The 23,773-nt window shown below is 47.9% G+C and overlaps 1 protein-coding gene across 1 annotated transcript; it reads left to right on the forward strand.

The window, feature by feature from the left end:
- The first annotated feature begins 277 nt into the window (after window positions 1-277).
- On the forward strand, window positions 278-23,683 carry FFAR4 (free fatty acid receptor 4). The gene is made up of 3 exons (XM_003312688.5): window positions 278-898; window positions 9,709-9,837; window positions 20,827-23,683. The coding sequence occupies exons 1-3, from the start codon at window positions 332-334 to the stop codon at window positions 21,214-21,216; spliced, it is 1,086 nt and encodes a 361-aa protein (XP_003312736.1). The 5' UTR covers window positions 278-331; the 3' UTR covers window positions 21,217-23,683.
- The last annotated feature ends 90 nt before the right edge of the window (window positions 23,684-23,773 follow it).

Genomic DNA, 23,773 nt, shown 5'->3' on the forward strand with positions numbered 1-23,773 from the left:
TTGGGCAGGCCCTGCGGGGGCTCGAGGAATTCGCTAAGTGAGTTTTCTGGCTTCTGGATACACTTTCAAACGGCCAGAGGGCGCGAGGCTTCCGCCTTGGCCGCCACCTCCCCGGCCAGCTGCGGTGTTCGCGGCCAGTGTTGCCGGGCACTTCCTGGTTCCCGCGCGCCCCGGGTGCAGCTCCCTGCACCCAGTGCTGGCGCTCCTCAGAAGGGAGGGGGCCAGAGGCGAGATGTCGCAACCGCCTCCCTCCCTCTTTCCCCGCCTTGGCACTCACTCGCCTCCCAGATGAGCACTCTCTCAGACCGCTGCGGGCCGCCAGGCGCCGGGAATGTCCCCTGAATGCGCGCGGGCAGCGGGCGACGCGCCCTTGCGCAGCCTGGAGCAAGCCAACCGCACCCGCTTTCCCTTCTTCTCCGACGTCAAGGGCGACCACCGGCTGGTGCTGGCCGCAGTGGAGACAACCGTGCTGGTGCTCATCTTTGCAGTGTCGCTGCTGGGCAACGTGTGCGCCCTGGTGCTGGTGGCGCGCCGACGACGCCGCGGCGCGACTGCCTGCCTGGTACTCAACCTCTTCTGCGCGGACCTGCTCTTCATCAGCGCTATCCCTCTGGTGCTGGCCGTGCGCTGGACTGAGGCCTGGCTGCTGGGCCCCGTTGCCTGCCACCTGCTCTTCTACGTGATGACCCTGAGCGGCAGCGTCACCATCCTCACGCTGGCCGCGGTCAGCCTGGAGCGCATGGTGTGCATCGTGCACCTGCAGCGCGGCGTGCGGGGTCCTGGGCGGCGGGCGCGGGCAGTGCTGCTGGCGCTCATCTGGGGCTATTCGGCGGTCGCCGCTCTGCCTCTCTGCGTCTTCTTCCGAGTCGTCCCGCAACGGCTCCCCGGCGCCGACCAGGTGAGCGCCCCTCTGTGCGTGCCGGGCAGGTGTCCTGCGCAGGCTGGGAAGCAGGGCCCCGACGGAAGCTGGGATGAGGATGATCAAGAACAATTGCCATTTATTGCACTTAATCGTTGTGCCAAACCTTGTGCCCATGGCTGTGAAGTTTAATCTCTTAAATCTCACTACAACGCTGTGCACACGCCCTCCTAAATGATGTAAGTGGAGTCCCCCAAATTCTTGCAAAATGCAATGACTGTTGCGAGGTTAATTAACGAGTAGTTTAGGAGCGAGACGGAACTTTGGGGGTGCAGGGTGGCCAAACACTTTGTATTGAATCATGATTCCTCGCCAGGTGCTACAATACTGTTATTATCACACCCATTTCACAGATGAGAACCAGAGGCACACCGAAGTGTATAATAACTTGCCCAGAGTATTTTATCCGTAATTCGAGGAGGAGATGGGCTCCTTCCAGAAGTTTACCCGTAATTCAAGGAGGAGTTGGGCTCCTGTCCAGGGTTGGGTTATGGTCCTGCGTTGAAAGCGCGCGGACAGGCATGTGAGACCCGGGGACCCCAGATGCAATGCTGTCTTTAGGGGACTTGTGACGGAATTCCCTTCCGGGGTCTTCAGTTTTTTCAGCTGCAAAACGGGAGGATTACACTAGACCTTCGAGGTGTCCTGGGCGCCTGAAATGTGCAGATTACAGAGGCTGGGCCGACGAGCTCTGTTTTACATAGCGGGTCAATAGTTGTCATTATTAGCTCATAGGGGTGGGAGTGACCATGATCGGAATAAGGTTCTGCGGATAGCAGGACATTGGCTCTGTTCCCCTCAAGTCCCGCGGTCCGGAATCCCGAGCTCGGGTCTTTTTCTCTTGCCGCTGTGCCCCGTGGTTGCAGGGTTCGTGCGCCGGGATCCACACGGAAGAGGGAATCTAGACGCGGAGTCACGGTGGAGGACAGTGGCCGCCGTCTGGCTGTCTTCCCAGTGTGTTTGGTTCTCCATGCCTCGCGGAGAGAGATAGAGAAAGGACTTAGGTCTCTGCGCTGGGGGCTCAGCCTCCAGGAGCTTCTGCCCGTGGCTGGGTTCTTGGCCTCCCCTTCCCTGCCGGGGTCACTGGTTTTCCGGCCTGGAACCCCCTACCCTTAAGCTCCCTCTCCACCTAGGAGTGAGTATGGGGCGCCCTGAGTAATCGTGGCACAAACAGGAATCACGGTCCCAAAGAGGGACCTTCGAAGTGGTCAGAGAGGGGAGTAGGGTGGGAGAAATGACATGTCACCAGCGGAAGGCTTGGTTATGGAGATGCACACAGTCCACCAGGGACACCCCCTGACTGTGTGAACCTCCAGAGCCTGGGACAGAGAGGTGGAGCTTCTCTGGGGGTTTTCCCAGACCAGTCTCTCACACAGCCCTTTTATTGGGGGTAGGATGGATGGAGTCTGCCTCCTGTATCCTGTGCGAGATTTTTTTTTTTAAACATAAATCAAACTTAAACACTTGTTTCTAATGCTTGTGTGGAATACATTGTGGGGTGTTTGTTTGTTTGTTTATGAGCTTGAATGACTAATAGGCAGGAGCCCCATCAAGCCTGTGGCACTTGATCAAATAACATGCAAGCTTGTGGCCATGTCCACTCAAGTGGGGCCCAGAGAAGCCAGGATTAGCTGAGCTGGTGGGTGCCATTTATGGGCAGACCAAGGGCTCTGGCTTAGTGAGCAGGCTTGTTCTTAGCCCACACACACCTGAGAATCAAGGTGGGCCACGCAGATGCCTCTAAAAGCATGGATCAGGAGGGGGCTGGGCTTCTGCCATCAGTTTCTTTGATTTTTTAAAAAGTTATTCTCTCAGTGAGTCACAGTACTTCTATATTTCTCACAGAACTTGAGGTATTTCACCTCATTTTCTTTCTTACAGAAGAAAATGATGTTCAGGGAATGAAAGACCAGATAGAATGTATCTTGAGGTATCTTAAGTTTTCAGATGTGTATTTTGTGCCTCTCCCTTTTTTCAGTGATTTCACGTATAACCCTAATTAATTGGCAAATGACATTAAAAAATAAGACTCTTGTCACTTCCCAGCCAGAGCCCAGACTAAAATTGTGTGCTGACAGGGACACAGGTGACTGTTTGGGTGAGAAGGCCTTGGCATAGGCAGGGGCCTTCCATGTCTTGGCCACTTAGTACCGCACCACTGTTAGAGAATCTGGGTGTGGTTAGAGCCCTCTGTGGTGCTTCCAGAGTGGCCACAGTTGTGCTGTAAGGTGCTTCCGTGGAGGTCTGTGTTGTGATGGCTGGGCACACAGACCTCCCTTGTTTTAATGTTGAAACACTTCCTTAGTTTTAAGCAGCTTTGGAGAGGGATTTGGGCAAAGCCACTGGGAGAGAATGAGGCTGCAGTGTGCACTGGGGGCCAGGTGAGTTAGTTACCCACAGGAGCCCTACTCACTGAAATTAGTAGAGGTGAGGTGGGAAAGCTTGAAATTTAAAAAAAAAAAATCCCTGGGCATGGTGGCTCACACCTGTAATCCCAGCACTTTGGGAGGCTGAGGCGGGCGGATCACTTGAGGTCAGGAATTGGAGACAAGCCTGGCCAACGTGGTGAAACCCCATCTCTACTAAAAATACAAAAATTAGCTGGGTGTGGCGGCATGCACCTGTAGTCCCAGCTATAAGGGAGGTTGAGGCAGGAGAATTGCTTGAACCCAGGAGGTGGAGGTTGCAGTGAGCTGAGATGGTACCACTGCACTCCAGCCTGGCCAGCAAAGCAAGACTCAATCTCAAAAAAAAAAAAATTTTTTTTTAATTAAAAAAAATGGGACAATCCTTTCTGGCTCTCCATCTTCTTTGTCTTCTTTCCTACCTGTCTGCCACATCCACCTCATCTCTCTCTCTCTCTCTCTCTCTCTCACACACACACACACACACACACACACACACTTTCACACCTACCTGCCCAGGAACCCAACAAACAGAAAAAACCCAATTTCCTAAGGGTTGTTGCCTGAACACATAGAAAACATCCAATATTATAGGTTCAGCAGTTGAAGAAATAAGTTGAAAAGAATGAGAGACAGAAAAAAACAAAAGGGGAGTGTAGTCATTAAAAAAAAAAAAGCAACAGGAGGATCTGGTCTAGACTGACTGAGTCTCACATTTAAAATTAGCAAAGGGTTGTTTTCTCAATCCCCATATTCCCAGCTTTCTGCTTGTGGATTCTGTCTGCCCCATCCCACTTAGAGACTAAATATGGAGGTTTGGGATGGGGGATATTTTCCTAACCCAAACCACACGCTGAGAGAATCAACCAAGCCTAAGCAGATACTGGCTCCCTCCCCTCAAGGAGCGCTGGCCAAGGAAACTGCCCCTTAGAGCTTCTGCCGACCCAAGAGCCCTCCTGAAACAGAAACTCAATCTCTTGTCCACGTGGGCTGTGGGTGCCCAGTAGTTCATGGTAATCAGACTCTAAAACTTCACTGAAGAGAAGATGAGGTGATAAATATCCTAGAAATGCGAGACAACTTGGTATTTGGAGTGGGCTTTGGAGTCAAACATTCTGTTTAAATCCCATCTCTGCCATTCGGGAGCTTCATGACAGAATCCAAGCTGTCTAACCTCTCAATACCTCACTTTCCTCTTCTGCAAAATGGGCATGATTACAGTATCAACCAGCCTTACCGGATCATCATGGGCACTCATGTTCAGTAAATGGGCCAACACCTGGCACATAGACAGTTAAGCACATAAGAATTGCTAGCTATTATTACTTTCCTTATCTTTGAACATAGACATTTTAAACATTCTTCAAACAGTATAATTCTTCTGACTGCTGTAAAATAACAGACTGCCATTTTAAGAGGGCGAACTCATCCTAGCAACGCTGACATCTCAGCCAGGTCAGCTCACCCTGCTTCAACAGGATTCCAGCCTGTGTGTGCTGTGGACCTGGCTGGGCAGTGACCCATATCGGCAGGTGGAGAAGACTGTCTATCCTGGCCAGAATGTGCTGCCCATTCATTCTGCAAACATTTACTAAGCACCCTTCCCCTCTTGCCCCTGCCACAAAATCACGTAAATCCACCTCCTTCTCTTCAAGGAGAAGCACACAGATGGTCCTAGATTCTGGCCTAATTTGGTCCTCACAATCACCCCACCCCATATTCTTTTGTTTATTCTAAAAGAGGAAATCCCTAAGGTCACAGAATGGCAAGAGATGGAACCAGAATTTAGCCCCACTCTTTTGGGTCCCTCTGGATACCGTCACCCTTGGGTTTACACTTCCTTGCGGCACTTGATCCCACTGCCCCACCCTACCCTAATTTAATACCAGGCTAGTCATGTGAATGTTCATGTGTCTCTGCTGAGTGTGGATTGTCTGAGGAAACAAACACAGTTTGCTTGCTTTTGTTATGATTAGAGAATACTTTTGAAATATAAGAAAGGAAGCATCTCTTGCATTAATATTTTCTCTCTTTTTTGCTGGGAAGCTGATAGAAGATGAAATATCCAACTAGCACTCCTAGGTTCTTAAAATAATCTTGAAGTCTTCCATGTTGATGGCAGAGGTGAGACACAGGAACAAGGATTTACCAAGGGTCTCCAGAGGTACAGCACGAAGAATCATCAGAGAGACTGATAGGCAAACAGCTGGAACAAATAGCTAGAACTTATTTGCAAACAGGCAGTGTTTGCAAATAAGTCAGGCAGTGTGGGGAGGGTCAGCATTTCCGCAGTGCCTGTGGACAGATGTCCCCATCCTCAAGGGGAGTCTCCTTAGAAAATGTCGTTTGGCAATTTTGTCCTGAGCACCTAATGTGTATTAGGCAGAATTCTAGGTGCTGGGATGCTGGCTGGAAAAAGGCAGGCTTGGTCCCCACCCTTAGTAACACACTTCAGTGGGGACTCCAGACAGGGAAGGGGATGATGGCACAAGCTGTGGAGAGCTGCGGAAGGGTTTCTGCTGGGTGTGGGGAGTCCAGGAAGCTACTGGGAGATGGCAGTGTCCCCACTGAGTGTGAAGATGAGAGGAAGTAAACCAGGCAAGGGGATGGAGACGAGGAGGACATTGTAGGCAGAGGAGAGTCCACATGGAGGCCAAAGGAGCAGTGAGTGCTGTTCTGAAACTTGCAAGGAGTTCTCCACCACACATGTGTAGAGCCTGAGGTTCAGTGGGGGCAAAAGATGGTGCTGGAAGCGTTGGCAGAGGAGAGGGAGAAAGACCAGAGTCATCCTGGTAGGAAGTTTAGACTTAATGGTGATGGCCTGGTCTTGGTAAGGGTTGGGGGTAGGCCAGTGAAAATGCAATAGGTGGATAAGTCAATGGCTATGAAGGAGGAACTTAGAGATCCCTTCTGAGTGGGGAGGAGGAGGTGGGCAGAAGGCCAGTGCTCAGGTTTCTGGCAGCTTGGAGAATGGTGGCCCTGTGCCCTGATTCAGGGAGTGCAGGAATCAGGTGGAACCATTTGAGGATGGGACCTTCAAAGCTTAAAGTGCCTATGAGGCCTCCTGCTGAGATGTCCTCATGGCTATTGGGCAAGTCTGGGGTTCAGGAAAGCATGGAGCTGAAAAGAGTAGATTGGAGTTTTACCTGCAAAAGGAGCCGTGGAAATGAGTGAGATGGCCAGGGAGAAGTGGAGACTGGGATGAGGCAGAACACATCTGGGGGATCCAAGTCACACTTATCCCTTCACTGTGAGTGGCCTCCCAATTTCATCCCACAATTCTGGTCTGACAGCTGAGCTCCGGCCTCCCTGTGACCCTGGCCGTGGTCCTTCCAGGCATAGCAGAAACAACCCCCCCTGGGTGGCTCTACCCTCTCTGGTCCTCTGAAGCTCTCTGGGCACTTCCAGCTGCTTGTCCTGTCCTGAAGTGTCCTAGCGCTTCTCTGCCTCCCTCCCTCCTGGAGGAAAGGGCCAGTGCCTTGCTCTTCCTCACTGTGGCTTCGCTGTGGTCAGCCACCACGTCTGGAGTCGGGTGGTTGAGCAAATGAATTAAAGAAGACTATTGTTGACTCTGCCAATTCCGCTTCTGTAACTCAGTAACAAGGCAGGCCTGCCACTTTTGTTTTCCAAGTTCCCTTTTTAAAATCAGGGGACATTTCACATGTGCAGAAAAAGTACAGAGAATATAATAGGACTCACATCCCCACCTTCCAGACTTGACATGCTGCCTAACTCCTCTACATGTCACAGCCTGTGGGAGAATACCTAGAATCAAAACGACTTAAGCCAAATGGATTTTCCCACAGAAACCAAGTTATGACACCAACTTGGATCTCTGTGGGCATGGCACCTGTTATTTTATTTTTTAATGAGACCAGACAGTGCATTTAGTCAACAATACCATACAAAACCTTCTAAAGAGCATGTCAATCCATCATTCAGGCCCCCAAGCCAGTTGCACTGCCTCTCAGTTCATGTGTGGGGGTGCCGGGCAGAGTTCTTATCTTACTTCCTTATCACACTTCCTGCCCTGAGCAAGAGCCACAAATCAAAAGGAGAACGAGCGTCTTTATTAAAGTCACGGAATTTGGGAGCTGCCTGGGACAGGTTCATTGTTTCTGTTGAAAAATAGCTGGTAAAGTTGGCAGAACTATCATGGTGGTCTGTGTTTCATGTTTGATCATCATTTCACTTATAAATGAACTTTTTTCTTTTATAAAAGTAATATAGGCACATCATGGAAAATTAGGAAATTCAGATAAGCCACAAGAATAAAAACAATTTGAGAGTCCTGCCTAGAAATAGACACTTCACTTTCTGGATTGTATCCTTCCATGTTTTTTTCTGTGCATGCGAGCATGTGAGTGTATGTGAGAGAGAGTGTGTGTGTGTGCATGTGTGTGTTGGATGGCCATATACTCATTCACACATATACATTCTCTTCAACACACTGGGATCATACAAGCACATGGTTTAGGGACCTGCTTTTTTCTTTCACTCCTACTGTAGAGAGAACACCTTGCTCTATCATTATACCCTCCACAAAAGTCTTGCTAACCCTGGAGAGATTTTGGCAGACATTCTGGAAAAGGCTTTTGGAAAGAGTTGGGGGTCTTAAGAAAAGCTTCTGTGTGTCCTCTGTTTTTTACTCTCCCTTAAAATTTTTCCATCACAAGAATAGGAATGAGAGACCAAGTCACATTCAGGGCTGGAATCCATTTCTTCCAATTGATGCTTCAGCATATCTGCTCATATGTATTGCTACTGCTGTCTTGGAATGAGGGGTCCATAGTGGGCAGAGGCCTGAGTACAAAAGGGGGTGGGGTGGGTTTTCTAGAGAGCAGTAGTAGCCTCACTGCCAGTAATCAGAAGATCCTTGAAAGAAACAGGTTTCTGGCCGGGCATGGTGGCTCACGCCTGTAATCCCATCACTTTGTGAGGCCAAGGCGGGCGGATCACAAGGTCAGGAGATCGAGACCATTCTGGCTAACATGGTGAAACCCCGTCTCTACTAAAAATACAAAAAAAAAAAAAAAAAATTAGCTGGTTATGGTGGCATGCTCCTGTGGTCCCAGCTACTCGGGAGGCTGAGGCGAGGCAGGAGAATCGCTTGAACCTGGGAGGCGGAGGTTGCAGTGAGCCGAGATCGCGCCACCGCACTCCAGACTGGCAACAAAGTGAGACTCTGTCTCAAAGAAAAAAAACAAAACAAAACAGGTTTCTTTCCAATCACCAAAATGTGGAAGGATTTAATCAACTTCCCCCACCATGTGTTCACACCAGCCCAGTCTTGATTCACTGCTAAAAATTCTCTGCTTTTGCCTAGTAGAGCGTTCAATGAATATTGGTCAAGTGAATGAATGAATGAATGGTACTTCAGATGATCATGCTACTCCTAGACATTGGTTAAGATGCCTTGGCCCTTCAAAATCAATAACGTGGTCTTTTTACACAGCACGTGCTCTTAAAAATAATCTATTCTATATGCGTGTGTTAGGGCCACTTGTTTTCTAAACAGTTTTGTTTCTGTAGTCAAGTGGGCATAGGAAGTTTATATGTGGGAAGTTAGTATATACACACACACAGATATATGTCTGTTTTCATTGGCCTATTTATTCATTGGATGAAATTGTTGCGGAAGCTATTTGTAACTAGTCAGTAAGGTCTCCATATGTTGCAGTTCTTGCAGTTAGTGTTAAACATTTGAATCAATACAACATAGTGATAGCAGCAAGATCACAAACCTTCACATTCTTCTGCCATATTCCATTGGTTTTACATCTTGAACTGTCTGTGAGTGGAGGCTGATCTTTGCCTTGGGGCTCTAGATGGCCAGGTTGATGCAGCTCGACACACTTTAGACACCTGAGCACCCCCAGCATGAATACTTAATGCTTTAGCAAAGACCCTGTGTCCTTCAGCTTACACAGTTGTGACTACAGGGAAACCTCGTTCCTGTTTTGATATGTTTGTTATGTAGCATGTCCTTTCCAGTCTCTGTAACCTTTCAGGGGTCAGTTTTCTCCTTTGTAAAATGGCAGGCTTGGAAGAGAAGGCTCGAAAGCCCTTTGCATGTCAGCCCAGGGAAGTGGAAAGACCACACCTAGGAACCGACTCTAGCTCTTACCACCCTGTAAGCCTGAGGCTCAGTTGCTGTCCCTGGAGAACAGAAAACATAATCATGGCTATTCTGAGGGTCAAGGGCAAGTACTTTGCAAGTGGGATTGTGGTGGGCAGTGGGAGGGATTCTGGGGTTCACTGTCATGCTAGTTGTGTAACTGGGCAATGCAACCGTGTAAGTGTCAGGAAACCCTCAATAAGACTGAGCCAGAGGCCAATAAGAAGCCAGCATTTACATGATGTTCTTTTCCTTTTTGTAACTAGGAAATTTCGATTTGCACACTGATTTGGCCCACCATTGCTGGAGAGATCTCGTGGGATGTCTCTTTTGTTACTTTGAACTTCTTGGTGCCAGGACTGGTCATTGTGATCAGTTACTCCAAAATTTTACAGGTATGTTTTCTTCAAGTGCTGCCACTGAACTTCACCCAGGCTTGGGGTTATTTCTGCTAGAATCTTAGAATCTGGGGTCGGAGAACACCTAAGAGTTCACGCCAGCTCAATCTTGATTCACTGCCCAGGTCTACAACACTGAGGAAGGAGAGGGGTTTTTTTAAAGTTATATCTTTGTGATTATGTTTTTGCTCATCACTAAAGTAATACTAGGTCATTACAAAAAATTAAATTAAAATGAAAGCAGACACATAAATGTAAATAACACAGAAACTGAAAACTTACTCTACCTTCTTAACAATTCAAGATGTATTTTTTCAGGTTATTTTTCTTATAAGCTTATGTATATGTCATGTATACTGTGTGTGTATTTGATGAACCATATGAAATTGCAGGTTAAAATGGTCAAATGGTTATCTGACACTGTTCAATGTTCTTTTCAGATATGAGATAATACTCTCTGCTCTGTAACTCCTTTTTTCACTTAACATTATATCTTAACATCTTTCCACATCATTCCTATATCTCTAGCTCATTATTTTTAGTGGCTACAGATATGACTTCATTTATTTTATGGTCTTTTGGGCTGTGTCCATTGTTTCCCCATCGCAAACACTGCAGTACTGGAGAATGTATACTTTTTAAAACATTTTATTGAAGTATTATATACATATATAAAAAGCACACTGAGCATAGGTGTAGGCTCAAACTGAGTGCATTCATGAAAGCAGCTCCCAGGTCAAGAAATGGAATATTACCAGAAGTCCCTCCTATTATCTTCCAGTCGCTACTCCACCCACCCCCAGGGAATGTCCATTTCAAATGTGCACTGAAACAGGAAATGATCTCTACCTTTAAAACAAATATGTACAGGGACATAAAAAGGACGAGTCAGCCTGTTTTATATCTCGTAAGGTAGCCCATTTGTGAGTAAGTTGCCTGCCCAGGCAAACAGCATGGGTGCATCCATGTTTATGCCCATTTTAGAAGGTTTAATGCAAAGCCCTTGAATCCTCGTGGAGGTTTATAGTTGTTGAATCTTGGTTTTATAGCATCTCATGTGTGGGTCATCTGGCAAGTAGGCACTTGAAGTGGTGCCCTGTAGGGCCTGCTCACTCTCTGGTCACTTTTATGGCCCTTTCTTTGCAGCTAAGGGTCTGTAACCTTCTTAGATGCTCAGAACCCATAGCCAGGCCAACCTCCATCCAGGTCTGCTAATCCCTGGATCCTGTGGGAGATGGCCCCTCCATGTCACTCATTAGACTCTTGCCCACCCAATGACCACTAAAGTGACACCCAGCCTGAGGCTTGTTCAAGTGCAGGAGGCAGATTCAGGCCTGGAGTTAAGGTCTGGACAGTGCTTGCGATGGGACCAGGCATATGATAGTGCTATGTAAGTGTTAGCTATTATCATTAAGTTAAAAGGAAAGAGGTGAGAGAAAAAGGAAGATAAATGTAGAACTTATTTAACAAATATTTACATAGTGTTGACCATATGCCAGGAACTGACTCTTTAATTCTGATAAGAATTACAGATGAAGAAACCCAGGCACAGGGAGGTTAAGTAACTTACCCAAGGTAACACAGCTTGTAAGTGGCAATCAGGATTTAAATTCAGGCAGTCTGACCCTAGAGTCCCAATGCATTAATTCCTCAGACATGTGTTAAGGGCCTGCTCTGTGCGAAGTGCTTGGGGGAAAGGAGGTGGGCTAAAAACCGCGCAAGACACATTCTCTATCCAGAAGAAGCTTTGACATAAAAGGGGAAGAGGGAGGAGACAGACAAGGGTGCTGATATCGAAAGGAGAGAAACTGAACACAAGGTGGAATGATACTGAGACTTTGCAAACACTTTGCAAACTGTTAAATGCTACACAAACGTAAGGGACGAATAAGGGGTATAAGAAAGAAGAGCAGGCCAGGTGTGGTAGCTCACGCCTGTAATCCTAGCACTTTGGGAGGGCGAGACCAGTGGATCACCTGAGGTCAGGAATTCAAGGCCAGCCTCGCCAACATGGTGAAAGCCCGTCTCTACTAATAATACAAAAATCAGCCGGGCGTAGTGGTGGGCGTCTGTAATCCCAGCTACTGTGGAGGCTGAGGCAGGAGAATCACTTGAACCCAGGAAGAGGAGGTTGCAGTAAGCCGAGATCGTGCCACTGCACTCCAGCCTGGGCAACAAAGTGAGATTCCCTCTCAAAAAAAAAAAAACGAGAAAAACAAAAGGCCATGAAGACAGACACAGAGACTTGACAGTGTTATTTTAATAATCTGGGTTTGAGTCTTGAATCTGCCACTTACTTGCTGTGTGGCCTTGGCCAGCTTAGTTACCATCTCTGGGCCTCAGTTTCCTCATCTGCAAAATAGCAAACATAATGCCAGCAGTACAGAGTTGTTGTGAGGCATGTAGGAGATGCTACTGATGGGACAGAGAGAGCCATGCCTGCCTGTAGCAGGCGATGAATAAATTATGACGGTCGTGATTTGTTAGGCAAGGCTGCTCTTCCGACCCCTGTCTCAGAGCATGCTGGGAAAAGGTGCTGCTAAGATTTGCAAGAGGATAAACAACAGCCCAGATTTGGAGCACATCAAGAACAAGGAATTGACGCTAGAGCAGGGCTGGCTGGAAGGGGCGGCAGCATTTGACCTCCTTCCTGGAGGTCTCACTCCTGAGTTCCTTAGGCGCCAAGAGGGCTCTGGTCTGCCCCTTTTCACTCGTACCTCACGCTTCTCAGCTGCCTGCTGAGGAAGGAATGATTTTCCACCCACCCCCATCTTTTTCTCAAGGCCAGGGTCCACCTGGAAAAATTCTATGAGACCTGAGGAGTTGGGGCAGCTGTCCTTTTAGCCACCCACCTCTAAACAGCAGTTTACTCTCGAAGCACCTTGTGTCTAAACCCACAGCCAGCCTTCACTTCTCCCCATTACAGACCTCGGAACACCTCCTGGATGCAAGAGCTGTCGTGACTCACAGTGAGGTAAAAGGGCACTCTGAGTAACAGAGTAACAGAGCAAATATGTAATTTACATTCCATCACCACCCTCAACTTAAGGCCCTGTGTGGTCTGGCCCTGCTGCCGTTCTCACCTTCATATTTCACCCTCCCTTGTGTCCACGTTGGCCTTGAGGCTGTACTGCGCACTGGCCACCATACTGCTGCCCCAGGGCCTTTGCACCTGCCACTTGTTCTCCTTGATCTCTCTTCTCCAGATTTCTGCATGGGTCACTTCCCCACTTCATTTAGTCTTTACTCAAAAAGCTCTTCACCAAAAAGTCTTCCCATCAATCTCCAATTCCTTATCCTGATTTATTTCTCTTCAAACACTTACTACACCTGTCATATTCAATTTATGACAGTCATCTGTCTTGCCCACTACAATGCAAGCTCCATGAGAGCAGAGGTTTTGGTTTGTTCACTGCTATATTCCTATGCCTAGATCAGAGCCTGGCTCATTCATTATAGGTGCTCAATAAATATTTGTTGAATGAATGAGGCATGAGCCTTGGATCACATTGAAAGGGGTCTACAGGGTCGTCTCTTCTTGGACAGTGGGAAAATCACTGGACAAAGAGTCCTAAGACAGAAGTTCTAATCCAGGCTTTATCACTGTGTGACCTTGGGCAAGTCACTTAAGTAATGTGAACCTCAGTTTCTGCAGGAGCCAAATATGCCTCAGTGGATTAACACAATAAAATGAAAGAGCAGATATGATAATGTTTTAAAAATCACAATTTTAATCCAAATATCACTTAAAAATTACTTTCCACGTTATTAGCAAAATCCACTGTTGCCCATTTCCCAGGAGGACTATGACATTTGTCCTCACTTGGTACCATGAGTTTGTCAGGCTGATAATTTGGAAGCAGACAAGCTATACCAGGTGGATGGAGTGTGCAAGCAGGGCCTCAGTTTGCATCTCCTCCCCTGTGAAGATATACGTAACTCAGAGATACTGAGTCAGCTTTTCTGTCCAAGCTTTTTCTGTGAAGCTTGGTTTTACATAACTCTGTAAAATCAATTGAACATCAATGTTAATTAGGCATAATAACAGACAATTCACAAATTGTTTGACACCATGGGATACAAACACTACAGCACCACCAGTCCCACTTCTCACCTGTCACTAGTTCCTGTAACCCAGGTCTCATCTCCAGGCTTGAGAAGTGTCTCTTTTTCACATCACCCTGGTCTTCTATTGCTCTAAAGCAGTGTGTCTCCTAGAATGCTCTGTAGAGTGCCATGGCAATGTTAGGTGTTAGAAAGGGTTTGGGAAATGCTGGGATAGGCTAGATTGGATTCTTTGCTGCAGGACTTCTCAGGACCTTTATTATGCCAATATACTTTGAGGATCTCCCACACAGTAATAGAATAGGTATCATTGCTAAACGTGACTACAGAACCCCCTTTTCTCCACAGAGCATCTCTCTGCACTTGTGCTCCAAGAAATGCCTTTTTGGAAACCCTGCTCTAAAGTCTCCACCCTCCTTCCTGGTTCTGACCTGGGCAAGAATTCAGAGCAGGCTTCGCCCTGGCTCTTTCCCTACTGCCCACCCTTCAGGGGCTGCTTCATGTGCTTGGAGCAGTGGCCTTATTCATCCTTCTGCCCTCCCTGCTTCCTCTTTCCTTGTGACTCAAACATGCCATACATCTTCAATATTTTTTCCAATCAACAGTTTTCCCAAGGGAATAACCTCCCAGCGACTTCTAAGTGCCTTCGGATCAGGCTGTCACCACTGTTTGGGGCTTGCTTGACGTCATCGCCCAGCAACTGTTGCCGTGACAACTGAGATGCCTCTACCCTTTTGTAACAGTGGATGTTTATTGATCCCCCTCTCATTGCCCACATATGCACCAGAATGGAAGAGCAGCGTGGGTGGAGCTCCCTTGCTTATTGCTGTGTGTCCAGCACCTATGAGTGCTTAGCACATAGCAGGGGCTTATAAATATTTGTCGAATAAGTGAGTCTATGGCTTGCAGATGGAAAACCCTCAGCCTGCCTCAGGGCTAAACTGAGAAACAAAATCTGTTTCCGCTGAACATGAGAGTGTTAGACATTGAACACAAAGCCCTTTCTCCACGCCTGACCTGCATTCCCCAGCTTTGGGGGCCTGCATGCTGGTCGTGGGAAGGTAGGTGGAATCTCTGGAAAGATGGAATTTTCTGTCCAGTGATTCTAGAAGGGAGGCTGTTGATTGACCAAGCAGCTCCCAGAGGAGACTCAACCTTCAGGGCTGAGTCCCAACTTTGTCAGTGGGAACATCCTCTACCCATCCCCACATGTTGGCAGCAGCGGTCTGCTGGCATGGGGTGGCAGAAGGGTGTGAGGTAGGGTGGAGACTACCCCACGGTCTTCAGAAGCTCATGTGGGTGTGGAGGCAGTGAGTCTCAAAAAGGTCTGTCCTCAAAGGACTGAGGGGAACTCCAGACTGAGCCTGTTGTCCTAGATGAGCAGCTGCGACACTTCAGTGGGCAAGAATCACCCGGGGAGTTTAGGAAACTTGCAGATTTCTGGGCCTCACCCAGCCCCACACAATCCGAATGTCTGAAGGGGCCCCCCAGCATTTGCATGTCATCATTTACCCGGTGGCCGTGGACCACATTCCCCAGATGCTGTCCACCTCTGCTGAGGTGCTGTGCCTCACCGGAGAAGACACTGGCACCTGGCATGGGGTACACTCCCCTACTTGACTGTGAGGCTCAAGCAAATCACTTCTCTTCTCAGGGCCTCTTAGTTCCAAAACTGCGGCAACCACAGAACCTGTCCCAGACGCTTGTTCTGTGGATTAGGATTAATCCTCAAAAGTTAATTGAGCATTTAGTTTAATCTAAAAGCACATCAAGCATTCTGCCCAGTGCAGAAGACATTTGAAATCCTGGATCAATGTTAACTATCCTTGACATCTAGCATGGGGAGAGGAGGAGGAGAGGAGCTACATTTGATTATAAAGCCCGCTTTTCTTCCTCACACCCTACCAGTGGTGGGAACTGTGGAGAGAAGGAGATAGTAGCATCTCTCAGTGCTAAAAAAGATCCAGGCCGGGTGTGGTGGCTCACACCTGTAATTCCAGTACTTTGGGAGGCCGAGGCAGGTGGATCACCTGAGGTTGGGAGGTCAAGACCAGCCTGACCAACATGGAGAAACCCCATCTCTACTAAAAATACACAATTAGCCAGGTGTGGTGGTGCATGCCTGTAATCCCAGCTACTCAGGAGGCTGAGGCAGGAGAATTGCTTAAACCTGGGAGGTGGAGGTTGCGGTGAGCCGAGATCACACTATTACACTCCAGCCTGGGCAACAAGAGTGAAACTCCATCTCAAAAAAAAAAAATCCATCCACTTAAGCACTTGGTCCATGAGTGAGCCCACTTTGTCTGTCACCCGCAGCCATTGTCAGGTACCTGCTAGGGCTCTGGGTCACAGAAGACACAGGCATGCCTTGCTTCAGCTCCCATCCCCCAAGGAACCCGTAGTCTGGTGGGGGTCTGTGTTAGTCTGTTCTCACACTGCCTTAAAGAACTGCCTGAGACTGGGCAATTTATACAGAAAAGAGCTTTAGTTGACTCAGTTCCACATGGCTGGGGAGGCCTCAGGAAACTTGCAATCATGGCAGAAGGAGAAGCAAGGACCTTCTTTGCATGGTGGCAGGAGAGAGAAGAGAGTGAGCAGGAGGAGGGAAAACTGTCTTATAAAACCATCAGATCTCATGAGAACTCATTCACTATCACAAGAACAGCGTGGGGGAAACTGCCCCCATGATCCAAACACCTCCCACCTGGTTCCTCCCTCCACACGTTGGGATTATGGGAATTACAATTCGAGATGAGATTTGGTTAGGGATACAGATCCAAACCATATCCGGGTCAGAGGTAAGAGGGACGCCTGGGCCGGGCGCAGTGGCTCAAGTCTGTAATCCTAGCACTTTGGGAGGCCAAGGTGGGCGGATCACGAGGTCAGGAGTTCGAGACCATCCTGGCTAACACGGTGAAACCCCGTCTCTACTAAAAATACAAAAAAAAAAAAAAAAAAATTAGCCGGGCGTGATGGCGGGCGCCTGTAGTCCCAGCTACTCAGGAGTCTGAGGCAGGAGAATGGGGTGAACCCAGGAGGTGGAGCTTGCAGTGAGCCGAGATGGTGCCACTGCACTTCAGCCTGGGTGACAGAGCGAGACTCCGCCTCAAAAAAAAAAAAAAAAAAAGAAGGACGCCTGGACATCTACCACATAGTGTATGTGGCAACTGTCGCATGAGTGCCTGAAACAAAATGCTGCAAGATGCCAAGCGGGAGATGAACCAGGAATCCTTCTCAGAGTTCCTGGCATTAGAGTTTGGAGTTAAAGCCTGGGCAGAAGGATTCCCATGGGCAGAGATAGTAGAGAGTGGGAAAGAATTAGTTTATGATAAAGACAATGGGCTGGCGTCAGGCTGCCAAGTTGGCAGTCCACCTCGGCAGCTTCTTAGCTGAGTACTGGTGGGCAAGTTTTTTAAGCTCTTTGAGCCTCAGCTTCCTCATCTGTAAAATGGGGATCATCACAGTACATATGTCACAGAATTGTTGGGAGAATTTAAAAAGGTAAACTAAGTGATAGGTAAGGGCCTGGCACATAGTAGGTGCTCCATAAATGTGAGCCTTCATCAACATCACTCATCAAAAAGTATTTTTGCGACACTACACCAGGGACCCTGGGTACATTGTCGCCCTTCTTAGGATGGTGTGGGCAGCAAGAGGGATGAAGCTGCTGTCAGAATCAGCCCTTGTGGGTCCCCCAGCCTGTGCTTAGGCCTAAAGCGATATCCTTACTCAGAGGCGGTACCAATTCCTCTGCAGCCCACCCACCTGACACCCTGCCCAACTGATATTCTCCTAGATCTAACAGCCAAGGCAGCTTCCTTAGATTAACCAGGTTTCACCGGAACACAAGTTCTAGATTTGATTCTACATAGTGACTTCCAGACTTGGATGTGCCAATATGGCCTCTGGCATTTGAGCCCGAGGTGGTGCCCTGTGTATCCTGAGCAACCTTCACCCTGCAGAACCATTGAGGGGAGGGGACAGCTGAATAGTGTGGCCATCCCTTTTGAGACTTTTGTAATTTGTCTCATCTTTAATCCCACTGAGCTAGATTTTCAGAGATGGGGGCTCTGACCCTGTATTATCAGTGGAGTGACCTTCAACAAGTTTCTTAAATTTCTTGAAATTCAATTTCCTCATCTGGGAAGTGGGAACAATGATAGTACAAATCTAGAGTAGGTATGAAGATTAAATGTGACGACTGAGAAGTAAATGTGCGGCACAGTGCCGGCCACATGGAAGCCCTCAGTAAAGCTAGAGATCTGTATGACTATGAGGCTGTTCACTCAGCATCTGTTGCCCTGGTCTCCACCATCAACAGGTGGACCTAAACTCCTGCACAGAGCAAGCAGCCACATTGAATCATAAAACAAACAACTATCCTTTAATTAGCTAGTTACAAGTTTTGTTTTTTTTTTTTTTTTTTGAGACAGGGCCTCACTGTGTCACCCAGGCTAGAGTGCAGTGGCGCAATCTCGGCTCATTGCAACCTCCACCTCCTGGGATCAAGTGATTCTCATGCCTCAGCCTCCTGAGTAGTTGGGATTACAGGTGCCCACCACCATACCCTGCTCAGTTTTTTGTATTTTTAGTAGAGACAGGGTTTCACCATGTTGCCAGGGTTGTCTCGAACCCCTGACCTCAGGCGATCTGCCCGCCTCGGCCTCCCAAAGCGCTGAGATTCCAGGCATGAGCCACTGCGCCCAGACTAGTTACAAGTATTCTAACGGGAATATTTTCAGCCATTCTGATCTTGCAGTTAAATTTACCTGAACTGTGAATGATATTAATTACCTTCCATTACTCCCCCTCTTGAGATTCAGGAGTCTTGGGGGACACCTGTAGGATCTCCTGAAAGAAGAGTCCAGAATCCCCTTCTAAGCCCACATAACCAGGGCTGCCTTCATTGCCTGCCATGCCTCTGCTTCACTGCCAGCTCTGCTCATTAATACAAAATATTAGAGGTCCCAGCAGCTCCACTGGTAGGAATTTATTCTACTGACATGCTCACCTAGGTGTGCAAGGATATGCATGAGGAGGCTTATTCCCCCAGTTGCCACCTCTCAACAGGGGACATAAATGTAAAACGGTCATTTTCCACAAATATCACCAGCAGTGCTCTGACAAGCTCCTCTTTCTTGCTGGGGCAGGGGCACCTTTAATGACACCTATGTCTGATTTACAGAGCTTTCCAGTCATTTTTTGGTTATTTTACAATGTCAATCTCATAGTCAGTTCAAAGCTTCCCCTGCCCAAGGCGTAGGATGTGGGTTTGTGGTGCTGGAGCTGGGAGGAGGACAGAGAAGGAGGATGGGCTGCCCTGGCAGTGGTCTGGTCTCCCACAAGGACAAGGAACTTGCATGATTGCCCATATGAAGTGGTTTCCCCCTTCTGTTGGTCATTGCCTCTGATTTCCCTGTGTCTAGTGATGGTGCCAACAGCCCCTGTTGATGAGGGGATCATTCCCAAGCAGCACCCACTCCAACCCATGGGCGGGCCCTTCCCACACCCACTCCCACCAGGTATGGGCAGACCCTTCCCACACTCAGCTTCATTTTCAGGTTGGCTCCTGACAGAAGCTGCCCCAGCAAATGAGCAGCCTCTGATCACATCATCTTTCCTTAACCCCTGACTCAGGAGCCTGTAGGCAAGACTAGGATCCATTTTCTCCCGCTCCTGCAAAAGGAAAGGAACCTAGGGTGGGGTCCAGTGCTCCCTTCTGCCTGGCCTGCCACACTGGTATGCCATCTCCCACTCAACAACCTGTAGGGGAGTGATATGGTTTGGCTGTGTCCCCACCCAAATCTCATCTTGAATTGTAGTTCCCATAATCCCCATAATTTTGAATTGTAGTTCCCATAATGTCACGGGAGGAACCCGGTGGGAGGTAATTGAATCATGGGGATGGTTTCCCATAGGCTACTCTCGTAATAGTAAGTTCTCATGAAATCTGATGGTTTTATAAGGGTCTCCCCCTTCGCTTGGTTCTCATTCTTCTCCTTCCTGCCACCATGTGGAGAAGGAAACATTTTCTTCCCCTTCTGCCATGATTGTAAGTTTCCTGAGGCCTCCCCAGCCCCGCAGAACTATGAGTCAATTAAACCTCTTTTCTTTATAAATTATCCAGTCTTGGGTATGTCCTTATAGCAGCATGAGAACGGAATAATATAGGAAGAGAGGGGAAGAGTATGCACACTGCTATTTCAGCTGCTACCTCCCCAAACAAGGCCAAAGAAATAAAATACTCCTCAATAGGGGCTAGATAAATTGCAACCACCATTTATAGAAGATAACAAGAATGAAGTGCCTTCTCTGTGCAGATATGGCCCGAGCACCATGATATAGTGCTAGGTGAAAAAGGAGCAAGGCCCAGAGTGTGGTGCGTGGTGTGGGCCCATCTGTGTACCAGGCAAAAGAGCAGATGCCTGCAATCCCACGCCAGGAATATTGTGTGTGGCAGTGGTGCATTTCCAGAAAGCCATATGGGAAAATACTCACGTTAGTCACCTCCCAGGGTGGAAATAGAGGGTAGAGAAGGCCAGATGTTCTTCATTTGTTCCCCATCAGTATAGCATTGTTTGAGTTTGAACCCTAAGCACATTGTGCTTGCAAACAATTAAAGAGACATCTCTTTTAAAAAAAATAACAGGGAAGATGTCCCTCTTGTAGACCACCCAATTCAGGCTTTTCACTTCCCCTCATAACTCTGTTTACAAGGTAGGTGATTTTCTGCTTTATTTCTCAGGAGTCCAACCGGGGTCCCGTTTCTCCAGCACATCCTAAGCTTGGGCACACAAAGTCCCAGAGGCACACAGCTTCAGTGCCTTGGGGATAGCAGATTCCAACTCTTGGGCCCCTAACTCAAAATCCCCAACAACCCTCAGTCACCTGTGGCTCCAGTCCTGTTTTGGTTTTCCACAGATCACAAAGGCATCAAGGAAGAGGCTCACGGTAAGCCTGGCCTACTCGGAGAGCCACCAGATCCGCGTGTCCCAGCAGGACTTCCGGCTCTTCCGCACCCTCTTCCTCCTCATGGTCTCCTTCTTCATCATGTGGAGCCCCATCATCATCACCATCCTCCTCATCCTGATCCAGAACTTCAAGCAAGACCTGGTCATCTGGCCGTCCCTCTTCTTCTGGGTGGTGGCCTTCACATTTGCTAATTCAGCCCTAAACCCCATCCTCTACAACATGACACTGTGCAGGAATGAGTGGAAGAAAATTTTTTGCTGCTTCTGGTTCCCAGAAAAGGGAGCCATTTTAACAGACACATCTGTCAAAAGAAATGACTTGTCGATTATTTCTGGCTAATTTTTCTTTATAGCAGAGTTTCTCACACCTGGCGAGCTGTGGCATGCTTTTAAACAGAGTTCATTTCCAGTACCCTCCATCAGTGCACCCTGCTTTAAGAAAATGAACCTATGCAAATAGACATCCACAGCATCGGTAAATTAAGGGGTGATCACCACGTTTCATAATATTTTCCCTTTATAAAAGGATTTGTTGGCCAGGTGCAGTGGTTCATGCCTGTAATCCCAGCAGTTTGGGAGGCTGAGGTGGGTGGATCACCTGAGGTCAGGAGTTCGAGACCAACCTGGCCAACATGGTGAGACCCCCGTCTCTACTAAAAATAAAAAAAAAAAATTAGCTGGGAGTGGTGGTGGGCACCTGTAATCCTAGCTACTTGGGAGGCTGAACCAGGAGAATCTCTTGAACCTGGGAGGCAGAGGTTGCAGTGAGCCGAGATCGCGCCATTGCACTCCAACCAGGGCAACAAGAGCGAAACTCCATCTTAAAAAAAAAAAAAAAAAGGATTTGTTATGGGTTCCTTTTAAATGTGAACTTTTTTAGTGTGTTTGTAATATGATCGAATTTAATAAATATTTATTTATGACTGTTCAGCAATCACATCTCCTACATATAAAGCCACACCATAGTGGTTTCTGAAGTGAGTCTTAGAACCGATTCAGGACGCAGATTTCTCCTCTGAAGGGTCACAGCCACCCTGTGCCCTACCTTGGACTCGTAAGGGTTTAGGATCATTCACTGATGTCAAGAGCAATTGAAGAATTTCTAAGGAACAGTTAAAGATGACTTACTTTTTTTTTTTTTTTCATTTATAAAAATGCCATGGACCCTTTTAAGAGAATCGGCATCATGAAGTCAGAGAGAAAGTAGGATGACTCTGAAATGTTTGAGAGGGAGTTCAGGAGTGGTTTACTCCTGACGCATCCAGCAGAGATGCCTCTTAAGCACCAGCCATGGCAGACAGTGTCCTTTGTGCTAGGAATACAGTGGTGAACCAGACAGCCATGGCCCTCTCTCAGGGAACTTACCTTCAAGTCAGGGGCAGAAAAACTAAATAAAAGTCAGTAAACTATATCTATATACAGATACCTATATATTTGAGATGAGGGTCTTGCTCCAATGCCCAGGCTGGAGTGCAATGGCACAATCACGGCTCCCTGAAGCCTCAAATGCCTTGGCTCAAGCAATCCTCCCACCTCAGCCTCCCAAGTAGCTGGGATTACAGGCATGAGCCGCCACGCCTAGCTACAAATCAATAAATAGTATAGCATCACAGAGCGAATAAGCACTGTGAAGAAAATGGGATGGGGGCTATGGTAGTGATGGGAATTTAGATCAGATGGGGAGGGGCCTAAGAAGATCTTTCTGAGGAGTGACAAATTGGATCAAAAGGTAAGCGACAAGAAAGGGCCACGTGTGTGAATAGGGGGAAGGGACACAGAAGAGATGTTAGTGCAAGGAGGCTGACATGCTTGAAGGGAGAGTGGCATAAGCCGACTATTGATGGAGCCTCCTCTGCACTAGGCACTGCCTTTAATGCTGAGACGAGGGGTACCCGGCTGGGGCCTGTCAGTTGAGGCCAGAGAAATTGCAGGGTTAGATCACATAGGGCCTAGGAGTTTATTCTGTTCTCCAAGCCCCTGGAGGTTTGCAACTGGAGGCTGACGTGACCTGATGAATGTGTGCAAAGATTACCCTGGCTGCTGGGCAGGGAATAGACTCTGAGGAGCATGAATGAAAATGGAGACCAGTTGGGCAGCTGCTGAAGTGTGACATGGGGATGGGACCTTGGAGGTGAGTGGCATTAGGGAGGGATTGTGAGAAATGACTTGTAAATATACCTTGGGAAGGTAAAACAAAGATGATTTATTGATGGAAAGGATGGAATTGATAGAATGTGAGGGAAAGGGAGAACTCAAGGGGAATACTCTGATTTTTTAGCCTGTCATTGGTTGGATGGTGAAGCAGGCAACAAAAATGGGGGAGCCTGGGCAAAGATTAGGGGTGGGGGAGCCAAGAGTTTCATTTGGAGCTCATCAGTTTGAAATCTCAGTGAGACTTCCAAATTGAATAGGCAGTTGGATGCAGAGATGTGGAGCTTGGGCCTGGAGATGCACATTGTTTGGAGATATGAATGGTGTTTATAGGCCTATGGTTTTATAATACATCCCTTGGAGAGACAGAGAGAAACCAGAGCCAAAGACCGAACCCAGGGTCACTCCACCACTTGGAGGCTGGGCCAGTGGCTGCAATGCACAGCAGCACAGGGCCTGGTGTATAGTAGGTGTTCAACAAATCTTTGTTGCTGAGGAAATCAGCACCAGCAGTAGTGACTGCTTATGCAGTTTCTGGATCAGCTTGCTTCTGAAGTCAGATTCATGGATATCACAAGCTCGAAGACAAACGAACAGAGATGTTTTGCTCACTTTAGTTAATAGATTTGATCAATTAAACCTGTTTTTGGAAGTGATGTGTGGCTATCTTATTGAAGCAGCATTGCTGTCTGGGGTAAATAACCAGGGTTTGTCATCTTGCGCCAAGAGGATTAAGGACACGGACA

The sequence above is a fragment of the Pan troglodytes genome, chromosome 8 (genome assembly GCF_028858775.2).
Source record: "Pan troglodytes isolate AG18354 chromosome 8, NHGRI_mPanTro3-v2.0_pri, whole genome shotgun sequence".
Taxonomy (NCBI): domain Eukaryota; kingdom Metazoa; phylum Chordata; class Mammalia; order Primates; family Hominidae; genus Pan; species Pan troglodytes.

Coding starts and splice junctions, on each gene's coding strand:
- FFAR4 (XM_003312688.5), top strand. CDS start 332: ATGTCCCCTGAATGCGCGCGGGCAGCGGGCGACGCGCCCTTGCGCAGC. Junction 899..9,708: donor GGCTCCCCGGCGCCGACCAG/GTGAGCGCCCCT, acceptor TTTTGTAACTAG/GAAATTTCGATTTGCACACT. Junction 9,838..20,826: donor GTTACTCCAAAATTTTACAG/GTATGTTTTCTT, acceptor GGTTTTCCACAG/ATCACAAAGGCATCAAGGAA.